At 39.9% G+C, this 27,270-nt stretch overlaps 1 protein-coding gene across 3 annotated transcripts in view; it reads right to left on the reverse strand.

Moving 5' to 3' along the window:
* Positions 1–27,270, reverse strand: part of LOC126162967 (coiled-coil domain-containing protein 39) — a 485,180-nt gene that overhangs the window by 59,533 nt on the left and 398,377 nt on the right. For all 3 annotated transcript variants that reach the window (XR_007535141.1, XM_049919812.1, XM_049919811.1), the window contains one exon: positions 17,169–17,328. Coding sequence is in view for 2 of the 3 variants with exons in the window: in XM_049919812.1 (XP_049775769.1) it covers positions 17,169–17,328 (160 nt within the window). In the remaining variant the exon portion in view is untranslated. The remainder of the gene's footprint in view (positions 1–17,168; positions 17,329–27,270) is intronic.

Raw genomic sequence — 27,270 nt, forward strand, 5'->3', positions numbered from 1 at the left:
TATTATTCACTCTGTATCAGACTTTGATAGAGAGACATTGGCTTACATTCATAAAGAGTGAGGATCTATTGTTGTAAAGATGAGATTTTGTGAAAATGTATAGAAATAAATAGATTCAAAATCCGGTGAGAATTGTTTACAAAATTATCTTTTATTATCATAAATTGAAAATCCTTTATCATTTCAAAAATATTCAGTATTTTGTGTGAATTATTTATTACGTTGTGTGGCTATAGTTTGGTGAGTTTATGGTGAAGCAAAATTAGAGATGGCAATTTTTGGAATGATTATTTGACATTAGAACATAAGAGATAAACTAAATAACAGTGCTAACCATCAACTCTGTAAACTTAATACATTGCCAGTTACATAAAAATTAAAATTCTGCAAAAAAATGACCCCTTTATATTAAAGTGGACTATATTTTAGGGATGGTTATCTTCAGCAAAGGGAAATGGAGATTAACCTTCCCTCCAGGAAATGACACCTTGTAGTTGATGGCAATGAAGTATGTGTGGATCTGCTGAACACTGATATTGATCATAAATGTTGCCAAATCTTAAGATGATGATGATGATTGGTGTTTTAGGGCGCACAACAGCGAGGTTATCAGCGCCCGGCCAAATCTTAAGAACAAAAATCAGCAATAAGATTAACTATTCAAATAAACAGAATCTGAGTTAACTAAACGTCCTCGGTCCTGGGTTCAAACCTTACCATTTCTTGTATTCTGAATAAAAATCATCAGCAATGGCAGTTGACGACTTCCAGCATAAGAAGTCACCCTTGCTCTGTCTTGTAGCCTTGTGAAAGAGGGCAGACAAGCAGACAGAGGTTCAGGGCACTCTTTTGTCCTTGGGGTGGGTAACTGCCCCTAAAAGGCAGGAGAATCAGCAATGATCAATACATGACCTGCAGAAGGCAGTGGAAACCACTGCATTAAAGACACACAATGTGCATCCACAGGGCATGTACCCTGCAATTACAGAGTGTTATGATGGTATATCCATAAAAGATTCCAGACTAGTTCCTCATTCAGATCTCCCGGGGCAGACTGCCAAAGGGGAGGTGACCATGAGAAAAGGATAGAATGACCAACAAAAGGGTAGCAATAGCAGCACAAAATGTTATAATGGGAGTAGGATCACAAGTCAAGGATGAAAAGACAGAGAAAGTACATGAGAATACTGAGTCAGTGATTCATAATGTAAAGGGAGATGAAAATCTAATGATAGGGGATTGGAATGTGGTTGTAGGGAAAGGAGAAAAGAAAGGGTTACAGGAAAATATGGGCTTGGTAGTAAAACTGAGAGAAGAGAAAGACTAATTAAGTTCTGCAATAAATTTCAGCTAGTAATAATGAATACTCTGTTCAAGAATCACAAGAGGTGGTGGTATATATTGAAAAGGTCATGATGTGTGGGAAGATTTCAGTTAGTCAAACAATGGAAAACCCAGGATGGAATGTAACAGTATTATGAAAAGGAAAGCTGCTACTCATCATATGCGATTCAGCATCTCTGCTATGTAGTGGGTAGCAACTTTCTTTTTCATAATAATATTTCAGTTAGATTACATCAAGGACAGACAGAGATTCTGAAATCAGATACTGGACTGTAAGGCATACCCAGGAGGAATCTAAACTCAGATCATAATTTAGTAATGATGAAGAGTAGGTTGAAGTTTAAGAAACTAGTTAGGAAAAATCAATGCACAAAGAAGTGGAATGTGGAAGCACTAAAGAATGGAGAAATATGTTTGAAGTTCTCTGCGGCTATAGGTACTATGATAATGAAAGGCTCAGTAGGCAGTTTAGTTGAAGAGGAATGGACACCTCTAGAAAGGGCAATCACAAAGCTGGACACAAAACTGTTGGTAGAAGGAAGGCAACTGCGAACAAACCATGGTTAACAGATGACATACTTTAGCTGATCAACAAAAGAAAGTATGATAATGAAAGGCTCAGTAGGCAGTTTAGTTGAAGAGGAATGGACACCTCTAGAAAGGTCAATCACAGAAGCTGGATGGAAAACCGTTGGTAGAAGGAAGGCAACTGCGAACAAACCATGGTTAACAGATGACATACTTTGGCTGACCAACAAACGAAAGAAGTACAAAAATGTTCAGGGAAATTCAGGAAAACAGAAATACAAAAATACAAGTAACTTAGGAAGATCAGGGAAGCAAAGGCAAAATGGCTGCACGAAAAAAAAAAAAAAAAAAAAAAAAAAAAAAAAAAAAAAAAAAATTATTATTGGAAGAATGGACTCATAATATAGAAAAGTCAAACAACTTTTGGTGAAATTAAAAGCAAGGATGGTAACATTAAGAGTGGAATGGGAATTGCATTGTTAAATTCAGAGGAGAAAGCGGACAGGTGGAAAGAGCATGTTGATGGCTGCTATGAGGGAGGACTTGTCTGATGACGTGACAAGAAGAAGAAACAGGAATCAACAGGGAAGAGATAGGGAATCAATTATTAGAATCAGAATTTAAAAGAGCTTTGGAAGACTTATGATTAAATAAGGCAGAAGCAATAGATAACACTCCATTGGAATTTCTAAAATCATTGCGGGAAGTGGCAACAAAACGACTATTCAAGTCAATGTGTACAATGTATTACACCGGTAATATAGCATCAGGCTTTCCAAAAACCATCACCCACACAATTCAGAACACACCAAGAGCCAACAAGTGTGAGAATTATCGCACAATTAGCTTAATACCTCATGCATCCAAGTTGCAGACAAGAATAATATACCAAAGAATGGAACAGAAAATTGAGGAGCTGTTAGATGACAATTAGTTTGGCTTCAGGAAAGGTAAAGGCACGAGGGAGGCAGTTCTGATGTTACCAAAATAAGGTAATTGGGAAGATAAAAAATCTACTCACCAAGAGGCAGCAGAACACACACACAAAAGAAGATTATAATTAGGCGAGCTTTCGGAGCCGGTGGCTCCTTCTTCACGCAGAAGGGTTAGAGGGGAAGGCAGAAGGGTTGAAGGGGAAGGAAGAAAGGTGAAGGAAAAGGAATGGAGAGGTCTAGGAAAACGTGTAGATTTTAGGAAAGTACCCAGAACTGCAGGTCAGGGGTGACTTACTGGAACGGTTGAGAAGGAAAGACTGACTATTGGGGACTGCACCGGATGAGATTTGAAAACCTGAGGGTTTAAAGGTGGAAGACAGGGTAATATGCAAGACAGAGATTACTGTTTAAACATTGTGCATGAGTTAATAAGAGTGAACAGCTAAGCACATTGCATGTAACAGAGGTGGGAGGGGGCAGCAAAAAATAGACAGGTAAGATGCAGAAAACTAAAACGGAGTGAAGAAAGGAGTAGTTACTGTGAATAAATACTGAGGCAGAAAAAATTAATGTAAATTAAGACCAGGTGGGTGGCAAGAAACAAGGGCAAAAAGTGCTAGCTCCTACCTGCAGAGTTCCGAGAAACTGGTGTATGGGGGAAGGATTCTAGTGGTGCGAACGGTGAAACAGGCATGAGCTCATGATTGTCATGTTGTAGGGCATGCTCTGCAACAGGATATTGCATGCTGCCAGTATACACCCTCTGCCTATGCCCATTCATCCTACCTGATAACTTGGTGGTAGTCATGCTGATGTAAAATGTCAGACAGTGTTTACATAACAGTTAGTATATGACATGTCGTTTCACAGATGGCTCTCCCTTTGACAGTATATGTTTTGCCAGTTATAAGGCTGGTGGTATAGGTGGTGGTAGGACAGTGCACAGGACAAGTCTTGCAGTGAGGATGATCATAGAGTTAGGACTATGTTGGAAGATGGGTGCAGAAGGAGCGTAGTGTCTGTCAAGTATACTGAGGACATTGGGAGGGTGATGAAAAGCTATTCTAGGTTGTTGTTGTTGTTGTGGTCTTCAGTCTTGAGACTGGTTTGATGCAGCTCTCCATGCTACTCTATCCTGTGCAAGCTTCTTCATCTCCCAGTACCTACTGCAACCTACATCTTTCTGAATCTGCTTAGTGTATTCATCTCTTGGTCTCCCTCTACGATTTTTACCCTCCACGCTGCCCTCCAATACTAAATTGGTGATCCCTTGATGCCTCAGAACATGTCCTACCAACCGATCCCTTCTTCTGGTCAAGTTGTGCCACAAACTTCTCTTCTCCCCAATCCTATTCAATACTTCCTCATTAGTTATGTGATCTACCCATCTAATCTTCAGCATTCTTCTGTAGCACCACATTTCGAAAGCTTCTATTCTCTTCTTGTCCAAACTATTTACCGTCCATGTTTCGCTTCCATACATGGCTACACTCCATACAAATACTTTCAGAAATGACTTCCTGACACTTAAATCTATACTTGATGTTAACAAATTTCTCTTCTTCAGAAACGCTAGGTATGGTGGGCAAAATCTCAGATGGAATGTATCTCATTTCAGGGCATGATTTTAGGAAGTCACGGCCTTGGCAAAGTAGCTGATTAATACATTCCAGATCAGGATAATACTGAGTGACCAGTGGTGTGCTCCAAAGTTGTTTTTTGGAGGGATCAGCAGTACTAGGATTGGATGTGGAGGCCAGGGAAATGTCCTTTTGAACTAGGCTGGTGGAGTAATTACATCCTGTGAAGGCTGAGGTGAGAATGGTGGTGGATTGCTGTAACGAGTCTGCATCCGAACCAATACATTTGCCTCGAATGCCAAGACCGTATGGAGCGATGTTGTGGTAGACAATGGAAGCAAGATTGAAGAAAAATTGAAACATGTTCATTAGATTTGTGGACCTGGAAAAAGCACTCAACAATGCAAAATGATGAAACATGTTAAAAATTCTGAGAAAATTAGTAGTAAACTATAGGCAATGATGGATAATAAATGATATGTGCAAGAACCAAGAGGAAACAGTAAAACTGGAAGACCAAGAACAAAGTGCTTGGATTAAAAAGGGTGCAAGGCAGGGGTGTAGTCTTTTTCTTTTGTCTCTACTATTCAGTCCATATAGCGAATAAGCAATGACGGAAATAAAGGTAAGTTCAAGAGTTGGGTTAAAATTCAGGGTGAAAATACATCAATAATAAGATTCATTGATGAAATTGCTATCCTCAGTGAAAATGAACAAGAATTACAGCATCTGATGAATGGAATGAACAGTCTAATGAACACAGAATACGAACTGAGAGTATAGTGAAGAAAGATGCAAGTACAGAGAGAAGTAGCAGTAATGAGAACAATGACAAACATAACATCAGAATTGGGAACCACAAAGCAGACAAAGTTAAGAAATTCTGCTACCTAGGCAGCAAAATAACCCACAGTGGATGAAGCAAGGAGGACACAAAAAGCAGGCTAGCACTGGAGAAAAGGTCATCCTGACCAAGAGAAATCTGCTAGTATCAAACATAGGTGTTAATCGGAGAAAGAAATTTCTGAGAATGCGCATTTGGAACACAGCATTGTATGGTAGTGAGAGGGAAAACCAGAACAGAAGGGAACCAATGCCACTGAGATGTGGTGCTATAGACAAATGTAGAAAATTAAGAGGACTCATAAAGAATGGGCAGGTTGATAGGACATCTGTTAAGACATCAGGGAAGACAGAGATTGGAATACATTCACCAAATAATTGAGAATGTAGGTTGCAATTGCTATTCTGAGATGAAAAGGTTGGCACAGGAGAGGAATTTGTGCTGGGCCACATCAAACCAGAAGACATAGACAGACACAATTGAAAGACACTTACATAAAACTTTCAGCCACAGCTTTCAGGAGCAAAAGAGAAACAAACACCATTCATACACACAGGCAAGCACGCCTCATGCACACATGGCTGCCAACTCCATCAGATCAGCCTGAGGTATAAAAAGGGTAAGAAATTACAGTTATACACTGATCCAGTATACCACATGCTGGAGCCTGTTTACTTGTCTGTCCTGGAACTAACACAATCAAGGGACTTCACTCTCACCAGGACCTGTAAAGCTGCTTCCAGTAGTGTTTTGTAGTTATCTGTCTGGACAACCATTTATGCAAGTGTGGACTACATTTACTACAGAGAGAATCTATATTGCTCAACATTTTACATGCAGCATCAAAAAATAGGCATTAGAAATGAAATACTTTACTCTGATGCATGCTCACAATAAAAATTTTAGGCATACATAAAATGAAGTGTTTGTATGTGATAACACTTCTTCCAATATAATTTATAATGATTTCCAATTATTAAAATTCATCAGGCCTCTTAGTTATTTAGTGGACTGTTCTATTTACATATTGATGAGTTTGAGTAGTTAAGGACATTTTTCATCCTGGAGGACAGTCTGAAATCAGAAGATACTTGGATGTAAATACAAGGTGTGATTCAGAAGTTTCAAGGCTGATTCATTTCTGAGAAGGGGAGCGCGTGCGGACCGGTTCCACCGGGTGGGGGAAGTAGTTGGGGGTCTCAGGGAACGAACTGACACTGTAGCAGTTGCCTCCGGAACCCTGGAGAGTGCGCATTCCTTGCAGCATGAGTGTGTGCCATTGACCTTGGTGGAGAAGTGGGAGAGGCAGAAATGGAACAGCACTTGGAGCAGCGTTATGCGATTAAGTTTTGCGTGCGACTGAACAAAATCGCCATGGAGGCTCTTGGTATGATTCAAGAGGGTTTTAAGGAAGAAGCCATGTTTCATGCAATTGTTTTCATATGGCACAAACATTTCAAAGATGACCGTGGGAAAGTTGAAGTCGACGAACACTCTGGGAGGCCATCATCTAGCCGAACAGATCAAAATGTGGAGTGAGTGCGCGAACTTTTAAACAATGACCATTGTCTTAGTGTGAGTGCTCCGCCGCTTGAGGGATCAAGTTCACCGCGTCTGCCTGGCGATCAAGGATTCTCAACCACGACAATGCGCCCGCTCACATGTCGCGCTTCAACGTGACAGCACTGCCGTAGCCACCCTACAGCCCCGACTTGGCTCCAAGTAACTTTTTCCTCTTCCTCTGAATCAATACATGCCTAAAAGGGAAGCAATTTGACTCCATCGGTGCCGCCCAGCAGGCTTCGATGAGAGCACTTGACAGCACGACGCCCGAGGCCTTCCAGAAGGGCTAAGAGCAGTGGAAGACGAGCTGGCAGCACTGTTCTGATGCTGAAGGATCATATTTTGAAGAATTTTAGTCCACTGTACTTAAATGTCAAATAAATTTCTAGTTCTGAGTTAAGTCTTGAAACTTTTGAATCACACCCTGTTTGTACAAGAACAATTACTGACCGAAGGAGAATCATTATTATGTGTTTGACGTTAAGAGTGTCATCTGTGATTTAATATATGGCAGAATTTTAAGCTCCACAAATGACAAAGATATTTTTTGTGCTGTTAGCATGAGTTACTCATACTGCTTAAATGATCAGAAAAAAATGAAATTATTAATATGGTTATTTACTGATAAAGTAAATGAACATAAAAGTCATATGAACGATGTTGCTCACCAGTTACTAAATTAAAGATAAGTCAGAATTTTTGCTGGATTTTGAATAAGTTCTAAATTGGGCAGGTTAATATAAATTAGATGTATTTTTTGATTGAGAGTTAGTCCTCTATTGTACATCTCATTATCTCATTGCTTTTGTTAGTCTTGAGGTTATCTGATAGTTTTACTGAGCCTTGGTGCATGTACTGATAGTACAGAATGATAAAAAGATCAGGCACACTCTGCTGTCTATGCTTTGTACAGAACAACTGCCTATGTGTAAATTTCCAGAGAAGGATGTTCGTAAGACAGTTAAGAAGCAGAGGTGCAAATTTTATTCATTCACATTTGAAAAGCAATTAAATTATTAATGTTAGTTCATTAAGTTTATTTAACCATATATATATTCTGAAATTGGGTGCAGTTTTGGACGGCAGTCTTCAATGTTGTATTGTGAGCATGCAATACATGCTTAATCAATCTGTATCCACAGACTGGCAAAATGAACATACAAACTTCGACTGAGTGAGTCACTCGTGGATAAACTGATAACAGAATATGAGTGACAGACAATAAACTGCAGTTACAAGTGCTTAAAACTCTGAATAACACTTATCTTCAAGCAGCAGCTCTGAGTCAAAAGATGAGAACTTCTGTTCTGTGTGATGAAGGGAAGACTACTTATTAGCACAAAAATCCCAGTGTGTCATGAAGAGCACATGTGAAAAGTAACAAATATGAATTATTCCTGGACAATTGCCACTACAGCAACAAGCCAACTTTCCAGAGAGTATTATCAGTGTTGAACTGTGTGTTAAGCATCTTCACAACCTATATTAATACTAAAACTGTAAAATAGATGTGTCTCCAAAACTGCTAGAAGAATTTTTAAGGGATTTTCACAGGTAACTCAAGCACAGCTTGTGGCAACATATAGGCTTTATTCTGACGAGAGGTATAACTATGTGAGAAAATCCTGCACTTGAACTTCCGTACAATCATAGACGAGATGGAACTTCAAACAGATTTATTAACTCTTCATGTTCGCAGTTGTGCACAAGCATTACTATATCAACAAGAGTCACAGGATCTCAACAAAAAACAAAGAGTAAAAATCGGTAGTTGCTCTGCTATTCTAAGAGCAAATGTGGAGTGTCACTGCAGGCGAATCACCACACCCCTAGCAGCGAAAACGCTCGGCATAAGGATGGCATTCTTCTGTCTCCATTTTGCACTTGTGCACGAACTTCGATGCGAGTGACTATCACACGCACCGACTGTGGTGTCAACGTGTAGCAGTCGCTACAGGAGCCCCATTGACGAGAGCAGAGCATGCTGAGTCTTCTCTGTACCTGGCAGGAAAATGAATGTGTCTTCCTGAGCGAGTCATGTGTTTTGCTTTGTCTTGATGTGGTTGAGTCGCTGGTGGAATGAGAGGGTAGATTGTAGCCCTTCCTTCCTCTTTGAACATGTAGGCTGGCCTAATTATACTCAGTGAAACTGAAGCTTGTTTGCCATTAACGAGAATATCCATGGTATGTAAACTCCTGTGCAGCACACAGTGTGGTCCAGTGTAGGGTGGTTGCAGTCATGGTTTGACGACGTCCGTGCGAAGATCCTTACGCATGAACGTCGTGTTGTGTCCATGCCTAGTGACTTTCACTGGTTTCATGCAGTCCACAGTCTCACGTAAAGTACGTAGGAATTGCACTTGATCGTTAATGTCGCATATCTTTGTGGCATCGATGCAGTGACTCTCTGTACACAATCTATGCTGGTGAAGCCTCAATGTCTGGTTTGAATGCAATCCTCAGAGCAAGTAGGACAATGGGCAGTGCTGAAGTCCATGTGGTCTAGTGGCACATAAGTGCTGCCTTCAAAGTGTGGTGCCATCTTTCCGGCATGCCATTACTAGCTGGGTGGTAGGCAGCGGTCTTATGGTGCGAGATCCAGAGAACTTGGCTAGCTGTGTGAACAATTCAGACTCGAATGGCCTCCCCTTGTCAGTTGTTATATGGAAAGGGCAACCAAATCTGGTGAGCCATGTTGACGTGAAAGCTGCTGCTAGTGTTTCTGCTGAAATGTCGTCAGTAGGTACTGCTTCTGGCCAACACGTGTACCTGTTGATCATTGTCATTAAACAGCGACAGCTGTCTCAGGGAGTCAGTGGTCCTACCATGTCTATGTGAATTTGAGCAAGGCGCATGCTGACATCCGGGAATTACCCTATTGGAGCGTGCATGTGGCTGGCAACTTAGCATAATTGGGAGTGTGGGAAAGCTCTAGTCCACTGATGACAACATTCACATTGATAAAACAGGCTGCCAGAAAGAAAATTTTAATGTACACAATTCACGGAGAGAGCCTCCGATTGAAACTAAAGATACTCAAAAATTGGCAGGAAAATTAGGTTCATCCAGTTGTAATTCAGCCAGTGCACAAAATCAGCTATCACTATTGCATCAGAATATCCGAGTACTAAGGGGTAAGCTTAATGAGTTGCTTATTTGTGTTGAAGAATCAGAGTTGAGCAAACCAGTTGATATGATCCGCCTCTCTGAACATCATATGACCACTGGTATAGATATGTTAAATGTTACAGGATTCAACTTAGCTTCTTATTTCTGTAGAGGAAATATGGAAAAAGGTGGACTTTCTATATCTGTCAGAAACTGTTTTGATTTCAAGAATATTTATATTAATAAATTTTGCTCAGAGCAGCACTTAGAAGCTTGTGCACAGAAGTAGTATTTCATAATAAGTCCTTTATAACAAGAGGCATATACAGATCTCCTTCAGGAAATTTTAAATGTTCATAAAAAATCTGGAAGCTCTGCTGTCCCATCTCATAGCAAAAAACAAGGAAATAGTGGTTGCTGGGGATTTTAATGTGGATTCATTGAAAAGCTCTGTCAGTGAACAATTATTGCACTTAGTAACACTATCATTCAATTTAGTACCTACTGTGAACTTTGTTACTAGGATATGTAAATGCTCTAAGACTGCTGTTGATAATATCTTTGTAGACAACTCTAGCAAAAAAAGTCATACCAAGAAACCAATAGTAAATGGGCTATTGGATCATGACATGCAGAATCTTGTTTTAAATGTTGAAACTTGTCACGATAAAAAACTCTATTAAATTGAGTACAGAAGAGAAATAAATAGAGCAAAAATTGATAAATTCAGGAAATTGCTCAAAGACATGGACTGGATAGTTGTTTACAATACATCTGACTCAAATGGAAAATACAAAGCATTCAATAATAAAGTTGCCTCCACTTTTGAGAATTCTTTCCCCTAAAGGTAACTCAACTCACACACAAGTCAAAAAATAAACCATGGATTACACTAGGAATAAAGATATCATGTGGGACAAAAGGAGACTCTATCTACTATCTAGGAACAGCTCTGAGGTTAGAATTGTAATGCATTACAAAGAATACTGTACAATATTGAAGCAAGCAATCCAGACATCGAAACAACTTTACTATGAGAAAAAGATAATTACATCAGGTAACAACATAAAAACTGTGTGAAGACAGAGACAGGTGGGGTCAAAAAGGAAGAGGAACAGATAGCTCTAAAAATAAATGAAACTTTGGTAACAACTACTTCATTTCTGTTACTGACAGCTTGGTGTTATCCGGTTCGGTGAACAGTGCAATGGAGTATCTGAGACCAGTCTTTAAAAATAACTTCAGTAAAATGGAAATGACACTCACATCTTCCAAAGAAGTAGCATCCATCATAAAATTCTTAAGATCTAAGTATTCCAGGGGGTATGATAACATATCAACAAAGTTAATCAAAGAGTGCTCATGCAAGTTAAGTTCTATCTTAAGTTATTTGTGTAATCAATCTCTGATCAGCGGAACATATCCAGACTGGCTAAAATATGCTGAAGTTAAGCCTCTTTACAAGAAGGGGGACAAAGAGATACCATCAAATTATCGACCAATTTCACTTTTGCAGGTCTTCTCAAAAATATTTAAAAAGGTTGTGTTCAAGTGTCTCCTTAAGCATCTGACTGCAAATAATATATTGTCCAAGTCACAGTTTGGATTTCTGAAGGGTTCTGATATAGAGAAAGCTACTTACACTTGCAGTGAGAATGTACTTAATTCATTAGATAATAAATTACAGGCTACTGGCATTTTTTGTGACCCACAGCATTCTCCTAAGTAAATTAGAGTATTATGGTGTCACTGGCAATGCTGCGAAATGGTTTGAGTCTTATCTATCTAACAGGAAACAAAGGGCGTCGTTGTGAAATACCTGTGCAGTAAGCAGTCAGTCTTCATCTGACTGGGAATTAATTACATGTGGTGTTCCTCAAGGTTCCATTTTGGGTCCATTGCTTTTTCTTGCGTATATTAATGACCTTTCAGGTGTTACATTGCCAGATACTAAGTTTGTTTTGTTTGCAGATGATACAAACATTGCAATAAGTAGCAAGTCAAGCACAGATTTTGGAATATCTGCTAATCAAATTTTCACTGACATTAAATAAGTGGTTTAAAGCTAATTCTTTGTCATTAAAGTTTGAGAAGACCCACTATATGCAGTTCAGAACCTGTAAGAGATTTCCTTCCAGCATGAGTATAACATATGAAGACATGCAGATCGAAGAGGTTGACAGTGTTAAATTTCTGGGATTACAACTCGATAATAAATTCATTTGGGAAGGGCATACTCTGTATTTGCCGTGACAATGATGTCAGATGTAGGAGATATAAATATAAAAACTTGCATAATTTGCTTACTTTCATTCTATTATGTCATATGGGATCATATTCTGGGGCAACTTATCAAACCGAGCAAAAGGTTTTAGGGTGCAAAAGCGTGTGACAAGAATCATTTGTGGTGTAAATTCGAGAACATCTTGTAGAAACCTGTTCAAGGAACTTTGTATTCTAACCACTGCTTCTCAGTATAATTATTCCTTAATGAAATTTGTTGCAAGTAATACATCTCTATTTCCAACCAATAGCTCAGTACACAGTATCAATACTAGGAATAAGAAGAATCTACATAAAGGCCTAAAATCACTTACCTTGGTCCAAACAGAGGTCCAATAGTCAGGAACACACATTTTTAATAAATTGCCAGCAACTATTAAAAACTTGGTTTCAGATAAAGCACGGTTTAAACAGAGTTTGAAAGACTTCTTGATAGGCAAATCCTTCTACTCCATAGATAAATATCTTAACAGAGACTGTTAAGTCAGCTTAAGTAAAAATATCTGTTAGATTTCAGTTTTGACAACACTTGGTCACAACAGTCAAGATTAGGTATTTTGCGTATGATAAATTTATTAATAGTGCATAACAGTGTTTCATTTTGACAGGGTGTTAATTTTGTAAATATTAGCTGTCCCAGTTTATTGCATCGTATTAACTTATTTCCAATTATCTCCTGACAAATGATCAGGGTAGTAAGTATTATATTCAAATGTTTTACGTCATACTTTTTAACATGTTCCACACCCACGAGAATCATCTCATTTTTTGGGTCTATGGAACAAAAACTGAATCTAATCTAATCTGTCCATGCCTGGCCATATAAACCTCTTTGAAACCACCTTAACCTTCGCACACACTCCAGGGTGACACAGGTTATGGAGGTTATTGAACACTGACCGGTGGAATGCGGTCAGTACATATGGTTGTGATCTTTCATGCAGTATGTTCCAGTAGATCTTGCCAGTTTTGCCCGGAATGTCGACCAGTTGCAATTTTAGTGAAGTTTTGTCATCGCTTAATATTGCTTGTAGTTCAGGGCCTTCATGCTGCATGACTGCTAGCTCTGTCATGTTCAATGATTGTGAAACACCAGATACTTTGGATAAGCAGTTGACCACCACTTTGGTCAATCCGGAAATGTGCCGCAAGCCCGTAGTGAATTTGCTTGTAAACTCTCATTCCATTGCATGGGAGTGTTACCTCATACCTTTGCACCTGGTAGTGCTTCATTTAACAGCGCTTGTTGCTAGTTGTACGTGGTAAGTGATGCCATAAAAATTCAGCATCCCGAAGTATCTGAGTATCTGCTTAGCTCTTTTATGGTGATAGGCTTTGGCAGTTGAAAGATGGCCTCTACTTTTTCTGGTAGTGGTGCGGAACCAGAGGATGTTATGTGGTGGCCCAGAAATTGAACTTCAGGCTGGCCATAAACACATTTCACAGTGTTTAAAACTATGTTGTACTTTTCCAGTCATTTAAAAACCTCACATAAGTGATTGTTGTGCTGTTCTCTGGTTTCTGAATAGACCAACACATTGTCCAGATATGTGAAGCAGAAAGGTAGCCCACGCACTATTGAATCTATAAACTGCTGCCAGGTCTGTGTAACGTTCTGCAACCCGAATGTCATAAACTTCAACTTGAACAATCCAAAGGGTCTAATTATAGTCGTCTTGGGAATGTCCTCTGGCGCGACCGGAATCTGCATGTAGGCCTTCGCACAATCAGTGATGCCAAATATTGTTGAGGCATGAAGAGCGTGATTGTAGTAATGTAATAATGGTACCAAGTAGCGGTCAAGAATAGTCCTGGCATTCAGCACTCAATAATCGCCGCACGGACACCAGGCTCCACCTTTTTTAGGTACTAGGTGTAATGCTGATGCCCACGGATTGGATGATGGGTGAATGATTCCCTCCTTCAACATAAGACCAAACTCTGTCTTTGCTGTTGCGAGGCATCTGTGGGCTAATCTGCGTGGGCAACATGACACAGGTAGTCCGTCAGTAGTTTTGATGTGGAGGACAGTAACATGCAACACCTGTTGTGGCACTCCCGGTGGTCTAGTTAAGAATGGAATATCTTGCAAAATTGTGTGGTACTCTTCATCTGCTACTTGCACAACCTTGATGACACTGTTTCTATTATAGTGGTGATATCTGGTGGTTGTCAGACCAGTAAGGCTGTCAACAAGGTAGGAATTAGATATATCAGGCAAAAGTTTGAAATATGCTAAGAAATCAGTGCCTATTATTGCTTCAGCCACATTCGCTACTGTGAAATTCCATGTATATTGTCTACGAAGGCCTAGTTTCACATCCTCATGATGTGTACCGTACATTGGGATCTCTGTATTGTTATCAGATGCTAAGTTGACTGCCGTGGATGGCCTGCAGCAGCAGAGTGACTTCCTCGGTGGAATACTCAGATCAGATCCAGTATCAATTTCATATTTCCTTGAGGTCCGATCCATTATAAACAGGCACTGAAAAGTAATGTGGCAGTTGGTGGCACCTACTGACAACAGCCGTTCTCATTTGGAAATGTGCATGGGCTTGAACACATCTCTGCCTGCTTGCTGTATCTGTGGTGTTACCAGAACGCAATGGCGGTTCATATTACTGCGTGTAAGCAAAGCTGCAAAGCAAAGCAAAGAACCACCTTGGCATCCAGGGCATCGTAATCGGCATTCGACATCATAGGGGTTATGGACGCAACACTGGAAGGAACAGTTACTGTACTGACCTCCAAGCACGGCGTGATGGCATCTTGAATATGGTCAACAAGTTCTGTGACCATGTCCAGTGATATGCCCGACTGCATAGCAATGATGGCTTTTAACTGGGCTAGCAGATGGTTCCTCCAAATAGCATGCAGGAGGTTGTCAGGAATGGTGCTGATGTTCACTTTGTTGCAAGATGGCGAAGGGTTTCCTGTCGCCCATTTCTTCTTGAGTCAATATTGGGGAATTCGATCATCCTGTGAAGCCGCTATACGATGTATGAGCTCTGCTTTTGATCTGTCATAGGCATTTTCCATCGCAGGAGCTGTTATTATGTCTTGGACCTCCATAGCAAATCACTGGTTGAGCTGGCTTACAACCAAAGAAAATTTTGTGATATCGGCAGTTATTCTGGCTTAGGAAAAGTTTGCCTCCACCTGAGCAAACCACAATATGGGACTGTGGGGCCAAAAGGGCGGTAGGCACACTGTCAGGTGTGATACAGTAGATGGTTACATTGATATTTCCTAATTCCATACAGCAAAATCATGTCGGAGTCACCACTGACGAGAGGTTAACTATGTGAGAAAATCCCGCACTTGAACTTCCATACAATCAAAGACGAGATAGAACTTCAAACAGATTTATTAACTCTCCACATTCGCAGTTGTGTACAAGTGTTACTATATCAACAAGATTCACAGAATCTCTACAAAAAACAAAGAGTAAAAATCGGCAGTCGCTCTGCTATTCTAAGAGAGAATGTGGCGTATCATTGCAGGCAAACCACTATACTCCTAGCGGCAAAAACACTGAGTATAAGGACAGCATTCTTCTGTCTTCATTTTTCACTCGCACACAAACTTCAATGGGAGTGACTATCGCATGCACTGACTGCTGTGTCAGTGTGTGTCAGTCACTACAACTTCTTCAAAATTGGATCACAGAAAAAATATTGTAAATTAATGTTTTATCTCATTTAAAGAATATAACGTGACATAGGGAAACATAATTATTCTTTGATAAAGCTGGTAACTCTTTAATGTTTGAATAGTATCGTATTTATGAAAAAGCTTTTGCTGATCAATATGTTCTACACAATACAATTCAACATAATGAATACAATGCTTATACAATCCTCAACGTGTTTCATCCATACTTCTGTAATAACATTGTTGTTGTTGTGGTCTTCAGTCCTGGGTGAGTGAGACGGTTGTAGCCTCTCCCCGATGCTATTCAATCTGTATATTGAGCAAGCAGTAAAGGAAACAAAAGAAAAGTTCGGAATAGGCATTAAAATCTATGGAGAAGAAATAAAAACTTTGAGGTTCGCCAATGAGATTGTAATAACATTATGAAATACAAAAGTAGCTCTGTCTGTTACATTTTCATGAATAAACTCCTGAATCGATTTGGATAAAACTTGGTATGGAGATAACTTGAACCGTAAAACTGAATACTGAAGCGAGTGAAACCAGAATAGCAACAGATATGTTTACATAATAAGAGCTTCATAATCTGCACTTATAGTAATCTATGCTCATGGTAATGTATGAACCCAGAGGATGCAATGCACATGAATTTTAAATCTTTATTGCCCTTCTTCTATCACTAACTGCATTCTGAAGAATTAGACAAGCAATTATGGCCATGATTAAACTCTCACTCCTCATACTGTGGTCACTGATTGAGGAGAACTGAAAGAGGTATACAGGTGTATATACAGGTGCTCATGTATGCCGTACTGTAAAGTATTTGTGATTAATAAATTCAAATTAATTCATGAGTTTAATTGAAATTGAGCAGTGTGTTATCATTTCTGTAACTGAAATGTTACTCAGAAATGTTTAATACCAATTCACATTCCAATAATTTTATTTGTTACAATTTAAACTGGATCAGCAGAAGTATTATAGTGCATAATGTATTTATGTTACTACTTGATGCTGCAATTAACTGAGATGCTGACTACTAATTTTCCTTCTGTACATTTAGAACCTCTGTCTTTGTGATTTCTTTCAAATGTTTCACTTATTTATGGCTTACAAATATTTGGCAAGCCTCATAACTATAAGTCACCAGACACTATAAACAAATAATTAAATGTCTTCAACACTACACATTAGAAGAGGAGAAGAAGTGAATACAGAACTCACTCACTTCTGAAATCATACTGCAACGAGGCTTGGAGTGAAGATGAGCAGGAGCTATGGAAGCAGTAAAGTGGTGGCATAAAATTAGAGTGATAGCTTGCTTACTTTCTGTGTCAATGGATGATAAGCTCTTCTTGTAAGTGTCATTTGAAGCATTAACCAATTTCAGAGTGTTTTCCATTGCAAGAATTTCTTTTTCGGCCTTGCGAATTTTGGCATCTAGTTCATCGCCCTGCTCTTGCAACTCATATTTCTCCTGTGCTGCCTGAAATATAAAATAGCTGCAATACACTTTAAAAAGTAAATAGGTTTTCATTTCTTGTTGCATACTAGTAAAACAGAAACAAAGGAAAAAGAGGATATAGGACTGAATCGCTGTCATTGTTGAAAGGTAAACAAGTTTTATGGAACCAAAGTTCCCAGAAATGCAACTTATTTTTGTGCTGCAATTACCTTGGCTATAATTTAAAGGATATCTGTACAGCATTTCCATATCTCATATCTGATGACATACAATATAGCTCACTCCAGTTCTAAGAGATAAATACTTTGATAAGCGGTTATAGAAGTGGTATAAGTACATAACAAGCTGTGAGTTCCTCATTAGTTTCATTGTTTGCTGCTTGGGCATGGTACCAGGAATGCATTGCCCAAGTATTAGTATGGGTCTGTTGTATCAACATAAAAAGGTCTACATTTATTTAATGTATTTTTGTTTATGGACAGTTTACATATCATCAGTTCAAATTTCAGAGACGTCATGACTGCACAGAAAAAATACCCAAATTGTAGGGGGGCACACAGATAACATTTAAAAGTGAAAAGAAAAGCCACCACAAGAATTCTATAAATAGGTTTAATTAAATTAAAATAACCAAATAAATAAAGAAAAAGAAAACTAGGAAGCAATGTTAGTGTTTTGTGTCCCATCAACAACGAGGTGCAGAGGTTCAAGTGGTGGGGTGGAGGATGTTGTCTGCAGAATGAGGTCTCAAATAATTGTTGATATCTCATGATGGCATCACAAGTAAAAACAGTTGCTACCAAGCACATCAACGAATTAAGGACATTGATGTAGACATGCTCCATGTGTTTCCTTATGCTGCCACAGTTGGAAAGTTATTTATGTCCGAGCACAGTACCACTAAGCCCAATCTCTATAATTAGTAGTCACTTGTAATCACCACTTATGATGAAAGTGTCATCTTAGCACAGATCGGGCTGCATGCTAACTGGATGGTAATAGAACAGTTATTCAGAACTTTATGTAAAGTTGTAGACAATTGTACTCTGATGTGAAACTATCATTCTGCAATGAATGAAGTGCTAAATGTTATAAGTGTCAATGACAGCATCAAACAAATGTCATGTGTAAGGACAATAACTGTTTCCAAAGTTAAGTATTTACCAAGCTCAAGTTTTAATAAGTTACTAATCATCTGTCTGTGTATTGTAGTATCTTCTTGGCCTCCTCCTGAAGTATTCTAGACTAGCTCCAAAACACTGTAATTTTTATGCTGATAGTTTCAAATCTGAATTTACCCTAAATCAGTAACACCAGTAACTTCAGGGATGCTTCCTCATCAGTGACAATGTTAACCCTTATAGATTTTTCTATCAACCTACGAAAGTTCCCTTTGCCTAATCTACTGAGACATGGACCATAGTTTGGTAAGACCCCATCTGCTGATGGCATCAACAGAAATCAGTTTTACATTTAACCTTGTAACTCACATTATTTTAATACTGTCCCATAGGGTATGGCTATACCTGGGTGCACCTCAGAATGTTCACAGACTGGCGCAGCTAGTATAGGTTCCCCACCAAACAGCTCAACTGCATGCATTTTGCACATGAACAAGGCAAATGGCCATTCCTGTCCATGTGCTCTCAGTTGGTGCAGTAGGACCACGTAGGCTATTGCTTTGTTTGACTGCCTTTGTACAGCTGTCTGCATATCCCTGCCAACCCGTCCCCGTGGGCACCCGATTGCCCAACAGCAGGCATGTAAACTGGAACAGCCTACTGTAACTGAAAGATGCAGAAGAACTAAATGCATATTGACCATCTTCACAGAGTTTATTATAATACTTCAAAACATGAACAAACTCCTTATTTGTATGATTTGATGTGGCACTGTCTTTACTAGTTCATTCTCAATGCCATAATACTAATACCCGTCAATACTTTTTCCTGCCTCCCATCATCACAACTAGATCCTCTTCTGAAAAATTCTTCCACGTAGATACTAGGTCCCCTAAACCCGTAGCTCAACAGTGAGGGCAGAGCCATGGTAGGAATGTCTGTATGAGTTATATATATAACTGACACCATACACTAATAATCAGCTACACAAGTATACAAAAAGAGCTATCCACTATTCTTCTAGAGTCATAGGCTGTGCCGTATCATTATCGAATGAACATCAAGAAAATAAAAATGCCATTAACGTAGCATGATGACTCACAAGAAAGATCCGTCATGTAACTGCTTGCAGAACAAAATATTGACAATTCTTACATACAAAGTTATTCTATAAGTAAGGTAATAACACTTGTCATGCAAGTATTTATACACTCATAAGCACAAATTACATTCCTGTCTGGATAGAAGAGATGGCAAAGCTTTGAAACGTCACTGACAGATGATGATGGTTGTGCTTTAAAATATAGTTTCAAGATGGCAGCATTGACAGATACTCTGTTGAAGACTGAAGAACAAAGTGTAATAAGGGTTTTGGATTTAAGAAAATGTTCTCAGCTGCAAATCATAATGAACTAGTGGACATTTGCAGAGTGGGTGAGATGAAAATCTGTGCCATGTCACAGTGTTGATTCAAATTGACACTCACATTCATGTGAGACATATTGCACACAAACACAACATCTCTATTGTCAAAGTAGTGAATATGATGCACAATATAAGGACAACTGGAAGATATGCTCTCACTGAGTGCTGCAGCAACGCTCAGACAAGAACAAAGTTAAGCAAATGTTGTTGTCTCTCCAGCATTTAATGTGATGGTAGGTGAAGGGGGTTCCATTCCTGCACAGTACTGTCACAGTGGATGGAACATAGGTACATCATGTGACACTGGAGATGAAGAAAATATCAATGGAATGGGGGTACCCTCATTTCCTGTACATAACAAATTTATCATGTGACACCTAAGATGAAGAAAATATCATCGGAATAGGGACAACCCTTATTTCTTGTACATAACAAATTCATAACAACAATATCTGTAAACGAAGTTATAACCACAGTCTTTTGGGCAATGAAAGGTGTACTCGTGTATGGAGAGAACATATATTCTGTTGTACTGGAATGGTTGCAGAAGATGATTTGGGGGAAATAACCAAGCCTTTGAAAGGTGTTGCGTTGTTTTGTGACACTGCCCAAGAACATACTGGCTTCGTTACGTGTTGCTTGATCTGACGTTTCCAATGGACTGATCTTATATCAAGTGATCTTCCTCTACTTGGGCCATTAAAGAAGCATCTGGCTGGTTACAACTTCAGAACCCATGCTGACATTCTGGAGCTCCTAGACATGTTTTAATAGATTGGTTTACACATGGAAAATACTTAGAGAACTGTAGTGACTATGTGGAGAAGTAATATATAACAGTACTTTAGCAATTTTATGTTATCTCTTAGATGTCCTAACCGCCTTTGTAATCTTGTGTTATCAAGGTGTGAGACACTGTAACATATTTCCAGGCAAGTTTTATCTTGTTAGTGTAACATCCTTACTGTATTCCTAAATGGTAAGAGATTCAAGTATTATTATGGAATATAAAGAATTGTAGTTAATGGCATATCGAATGATGAAACTGCTTATTGATTCTTAATCACACTGCTCAGCGTACTGTCATCTGCACTCATGGTCCACTGTTAAGTGTTGCTGCATCTAGATCCTGAGGTCCCGTATTTGACTCTCAGCCAGTTGTGGATTTTTTCCACTTGGGGCCTTCACATATAAGTTGTCCTCATCATTTCATTTCTTCATCATCATAATCATCATCGATGCGCAAGTCACCAAAGTGATGTCAAATAGAAGACTTACACTAGACAACCAAACTACCCCAGGCAGGGTTTCCTGGCCATTAACACCATACAATCATTCCATTTCAGTACACTGTATGTGCAAGAACATGTTTTGGCAATGCGCACAACTTTCAGCTGGTCACTGACTGTACTTTCACATAATTCTGCAAGTAGTTTCCTATGCATCTGTGGCAAACTAACAGTAACATTATTTAAATTAAATCAAATGCAATCAAACATGTCAAGTGGAATCTTGGGTACCATCAGTTTATTTACAGTGCCATGATTACATTTGTCACTTGTGGTCTGTAAGCCTACCACGAGTACCACACCATATGAAAAAGGATGCCATTTTCACAGCTGTACACCCCTTTTACTATTATTTTGGCCGTGTAGTTCCAAACCTTAGGTGCATAATGTTGCTGCATATGTCATATTTACACTCCTGTAAGCAAGGGTATCTCTCCTAAAAGCCACTGGGTGCATTTTCTCTGGTGTTTCGGTAGGTATTTTGAATTTTATTTTTGTGATATGCAGCTGTAGTCAGCCCAAACAAATACTGGTCATCACATCTTTCATGTGATGCCCAGTGTCAATGGAAAGCATTGGTTTGTTTCCCATTACAAACAAAACAATTTTTAAAGAAGAGTTTTATGTGGCCTTTTGATTGAGTGGTCCCAAATTAGTCAAGTGGGAGATTTGTTTTATCAATGTGTATTAACAGTGACATTAAAACAAGAAGAATAACTTGAATGTCAGCTTTGTTACTGCATGGCAGTAGTAGTCAGCACAGACCAGGGCTGCACATGAGTTGCTACTGGAGTTCTGGATATTCTTCATGTTTTAATGCTCCTGTTCATACATATCAATAGAACAAATATCCCACCAGACTGATTAGGAATTGCTCTACTGAATGGGCACATAAAATTTTGTTTTAAAACCAATTTTGTTCATAATGGGAAACAAACCAATGCTTTCCATCAACACTGTGCATGCTGCAGGAAAGATGTGAGGAGCAGCACTTGTTTGGACTGATTCCAGCTACACATTGCAGAAACTAAATTCCAAATATCTGCTGAAACACCAAAGGAAATGCACCTGGAAATTATTAGGTGAGACACTTGATATAAATACTCACTGCTACATGGCACAGGATCAAACATAATAAATAAACTACCAAATTTCAATAACACTTAAATATTTATACTGTAAAAACCTGTTGATTACTACACCTATCGCCCACAATGAACATCCATTTGGCCACTATGGCAAGCACAGTGTTCACAAGCATTCAAATGGAGCACCCGTAACTAAACGAAGTGACTGCACTGACCACCATCACCAGATCCACTGTCCACATGCAGCACAACTCAGTGACACCTGATGTGGATAGTGTCATTATAAGGGGATGCATAGGCTTCCAGGCTCTCAATTGTCAAATGTGTTCAAGATCTGTAAACAATTTTCATTGTATTCTTGTAGATGCCACTCCATGGCCCAATAAATGGTATCTCTTTTATTGCTGTGTGTTTCTTGTGTTCCGAATTAGAACATAAGTGGTGACATTGATGGTCAAATTATTGTGTGTTTTGGATTCTGTGGTTCTTCTGCCATTCGCCTCTTCCTCTTCCATGAAGGCTTTACACCAGTCACTTCTGCAACAACAGTAGGTGCATACAGCTGTATTGTAACAGTTGTTGGCTATGTTGACCCAGGCTCAGCTGCCAATTGTTCACTCACCACTCCCCCCCCCCCCCCTCCCCCCGGATGTATCTGCTGAAGATTGGGACACTCATGAGAAATGGCTTCATCAACATTTCATGGCATTCTGGGTGGTCAACACAGAGCTCTATAAGGCTCTTTCTTATAATGGATACCCCTCTGTGTGTATTACTTACTGAGCCAGTTAGCTGCTATGTAAGCACCAGCATCACATCATTTTGATGATGCACTGAGGTGACAAAAGTAATAGAATGGTGATGTTCACATATACAGATGGCAGAAGTATCATATAAAAAAGGTATAAAGGGGCAGTGAATTGGTGGAGCTGTCATTTGTAGTCAGGTGTTTTACGTGAAAAGGTTTCCAATATGATTATGGCCTAGTCATGGGAAATGAATTGAACATGAAATGATAGTTGGAAATAGATGCATGGGACATTCCATTTCAGAAATCATTAAGGAATTCAATATTCTGAGATCCACAGGGTCAAGAGTGTGCCGAGAATATCAGATTACAGGTATTACCTCTCACTACACAGGATGCAGTGGCCAATGACCTTCACATAATGACCAAGAAGCGTTTGCATAGAGTTGTCAGTGCTAATATACAAACAACAGTGGGTGACATAACTGCAGAAATCAATGTGGGACGTACCATCAATGTATCCATTAGGACAGCATGGAAAAATTTGGTATTAATGGGCTATGACAGAAGACACTTGATGCGAGTGCCTTTGCTAACAGTATAACAACGCCTGCAGCACCGCTCCTACGCTCGTGACCGTATTGGTTGGATCCTACATTACTGGAAAACTGTGGCCTAGTCAGATGTATCCTGATATCAGTTGGTAAGAGCTGATGGGAGGGTTTGATTGTAGTACAGACACCATGAAGCCATGACCCAAGTTGTCAACAATGCACTGTACAACCTGGTGATGGCTCCATAATGGTGTGGGCTGTGTTTACATGGAATGGACTGGGTCCTCTGATCCAAATGAACTGATCAATGGCTGGAAATGGTCATGTTTGACTACTTGGAAACCATTTGCAGCCATGTATTTCATGTGATTGGTTTGGAGAACATTCTGGACAATTCGAATGAATGATTTTGTCGGCCTTTGAATATTTATGGGAAGTAATCAAGAAGTCAGTTTGTGCACAAAATTGTGCACCAGCAACACTTTCACAATTATGGATGACTATACAGGCAGCATGGCTCATTTTTTCTGCAGGGGACTTCCAGCAGCTTGTTGAGTCCATGCCACATTGAGATGCTGCACTGTACCTGGCAAAAGAGAGTCCGACACAATATTAGGAGGTAACCCATGACTTTTGTCATCTCAGTGTATGTACGTGTAATTTGTAGTCCTCCTCGCATCACAAGTATCTGCATGTGGTCAGTGCACATCCTGAATTCTACCAATATCACAAACATCTGCCACAACCATCTCTAGCTTGGGCAGCTGAGCTCCACAGCCTAAGTTGTAAGTGTCAGTTCATCACAGTTAAGTCTCAGGAATCTTATTCAGACACCACAGTCCGAGATATTGATAATTAATTTGGCCCCAGATAAGAAGAGCATCATGTGTTCTTCAGTTGAGGAGCCACATCAGAAGAGGTTTCACATATTGCCCCAGCACATGGAGCCTAGTGCACTGCGGGAAGAGGAGGTAGCCACTGTACAAACAAGCCAACTGGACCGATGCGGATGAACATGTTGTTAGCAGCAGGAACACAGAATACCACTTTCTTGGTGCCCCTCTTGTTTTGTACAGTGTGAGTAGGCAGCCTGCCCAACATAGTGGACCTCTTACCATAAATGTAAAAAATTATCTGCAAGCAAGAACAAATTTTTCATTGAAGTATGGGTAATGGATAAGCCATTAATCCTCAAGTCAACACAGGAGCTGCCCTGTCCCCACTCAAATCACAGACATCTGCCAGGCTAGGATCCCCACCATTGGCATGCATCAAGAGTCAGTTGGTACACTATAACAAACAGCAGATTACTATACTTGGTCAATTCACTGCCAATGCAGTTTACCATTCCATTATGTACTTGGCAGACAACAATGTGAGTATTGAAAACTGGGACAGGTTAGGTGCCTTTACTACTTTTGGTTTTTCTGTTGTGAATGTGACACACCTGGTGTCAGACCAAGTGCTTTATCATGAATTGTATTCCTTGTGTTATGAGTTTTTGGCTCTGTTTGTCCCAGAAGTAGGGTGTGCAAACAATTTCATGACATATTCAAACCCTCCACCTGGCTCTGTTTTTTCAGGCATTGCCTGTGCCAATAGCTAACCATGTTAAGACAGATCTGGAGTGTTTAACATCATGGGGACTGATCAGACCAATTTCCTCAGGTGAATGGGTTACACGTTTAGTGCTGGTAAAGAACCTGTCCAGTTTCCTCTCTGTGGTAACTTTTATGTCATTATTAATCCACAGGCAATCATAGACACTTACCCCTCGTCTCGCCCAGAGGAATTGCTCACAAAGTTGGCTGGGGGACAATTATTCTTTCTGACAAATGACTTGGCCAAAGTCTACCTTCAGATTCCATTGGACGAGGCATCAAAACCGTCACTTGGGTTAACATGCCCTTCAACTTCTATAAGAATGAATGGCTAATGCTTTGGGTCACTAGTGGGCCTGCCATTTTTCAAAGGTTTTTAGAAGGTTGTCTTTCATTGCATTAACTATCTTGAGGATATCATCATGACAGTGCTACCATGGAGGATCATCAACATAGTCCCTGTTCTTTGTTTACTGTTGTACAGGCTGCAGGCTTCTAATGCAATCTAGCTAAGTCTCAATTTTCCAGCCTTTCACTGTGTATTTCTTGGCAGACATTTTATCACAAGTTTATTTCTAGAATGGCTATTACTGCCCAGCCCTTGCAGCTGTTGCTTTGGAAAAGTTCCCCCTTTGTTTGATCTGCAGCCTGTGAGGGTGCTTTTGTGCAACTTAAGTACAGCTCTCACTTGCATCATGTCTTGCGAAGTTTAAGCCCAGCGAGTATCTGGTCCTGGCCACAGATCGTGTCCCAGGAGAGGTGAGGCTCTGGCAATGGGGACCCAGTGCCCATTCCTGATGGCGGTGGTGCATGCTCAACAGAATGGGAGGCAGGAAGTAACCTGCTGTTGGTGCTGACAAAGCCCTGATGCCAGGGGAGGTGGGCATGACCAGGCCTGTTCAGCTCCGTGAGTGGTTCCAGTAGCGTGCCACAAGTTGATCTTCAATGCAAACTATGAAGGCATTTTAACTGCATTGATAACTGGAATCCAATGAGGGCACTGTCCAAACACCCTGGTCCAAACTGATTTTCGGGGAGTGAATATCAACAAAACTGGCGTCGCTGGGTGATGCCTGCCCAGCAGCGAGAGGTGAGCAGCATCTGCAGCTGACGGCCATAAATGTGCTTTGTGAGACTCATGGTCCCAATAGGCATTATTCTGCAAGAGCTTAAAAAGATGTGAGAGCCTTTTTGGCTGGGAAATCTTCTACACAGTTGTGCATCTGTGTCATACATGTTCAGACAAGGTATTCTGCCTCACCATTTGACTGCAGTTGGAAGGGAGAGGCCTGAAATGGTGAATAACATTATGTGTTCAGAAGTCCTTGAAAGATTGTGCAACAAAGTGAGGACCATTGTCCCACAACCAGTGTGCAAGGAAAGCCTTCTATGGAGGATATTTTCAACAGGGCCTTGCATTCATGTCTGCTGTCACAGACTGACAAAAAATGACATAAGGAAAATGAGAAAAATCATCAATCACCAATAACCAGAAATCAAAGTGAACTCTTTCCCAAGGATTTGTAGGAGTCAGCTATGGTGAAAAAAAACAGTGCATGGTGTCATCTGCTTGCCTGAACACTTGTGGCAGGCTGTAAGGAGATGTTTCACTTCCCAATAGATATCTGGCCAAAGCACATTGTAACATGCTAACAGTTTTGTGTGAGAAATCCCCCAATGACCCTGGTTTAATAAGCAGAGGACTCCCTCCACAGAGCTGCTAGAACCATGATATAGGGAGTAAATGCTTCCATTAGGAGAATAACACCAACCAAGAGGGAGAGGCAATGGCGCAATGCATAACAATTCTGAAGTGGGTCAGCCAGGCAGATGGTTGGGCCACCAATGTCGTATCATGTATATGACCTGCTGGAGAACTGCATCCAACACTACTGCAGAGACCATATGGGGACTGGTGACAGGAAAGCCGTCACCTCCGTCCAAATGAAAACAAATATGTTCCTTCTGGTCAAACAAGGCTTCAGGAACCATGGGGAGCCAGGACAGAGCATCTGCATTTGCATGTTGCAACATGGAACAAAAATAGATCTAATTTGTTTATTTTTATTTATTCATTTATTTTCTGTCCATATAACAAAAAGTTAACTGGCACAAGTACAGAGACCAACGTGGAAGA

Source organism: Schistocerca cancellata, chromosome 2 (genome assembly GCF_023864275.1).
Source record: "Schistocerca cancellata isolate TAMUIC-IGC-003103 chromosome 2, iqSchCanc2.1, whole genome shotgun sequence".
Classification (NCBI taxonomy): domain Eukaryota; kingdom Metazoa; phylum Arthropoda; class Insecta; order Orthoptera; family Acrididae; genus Schistocerca; species Schistocerca cancellata.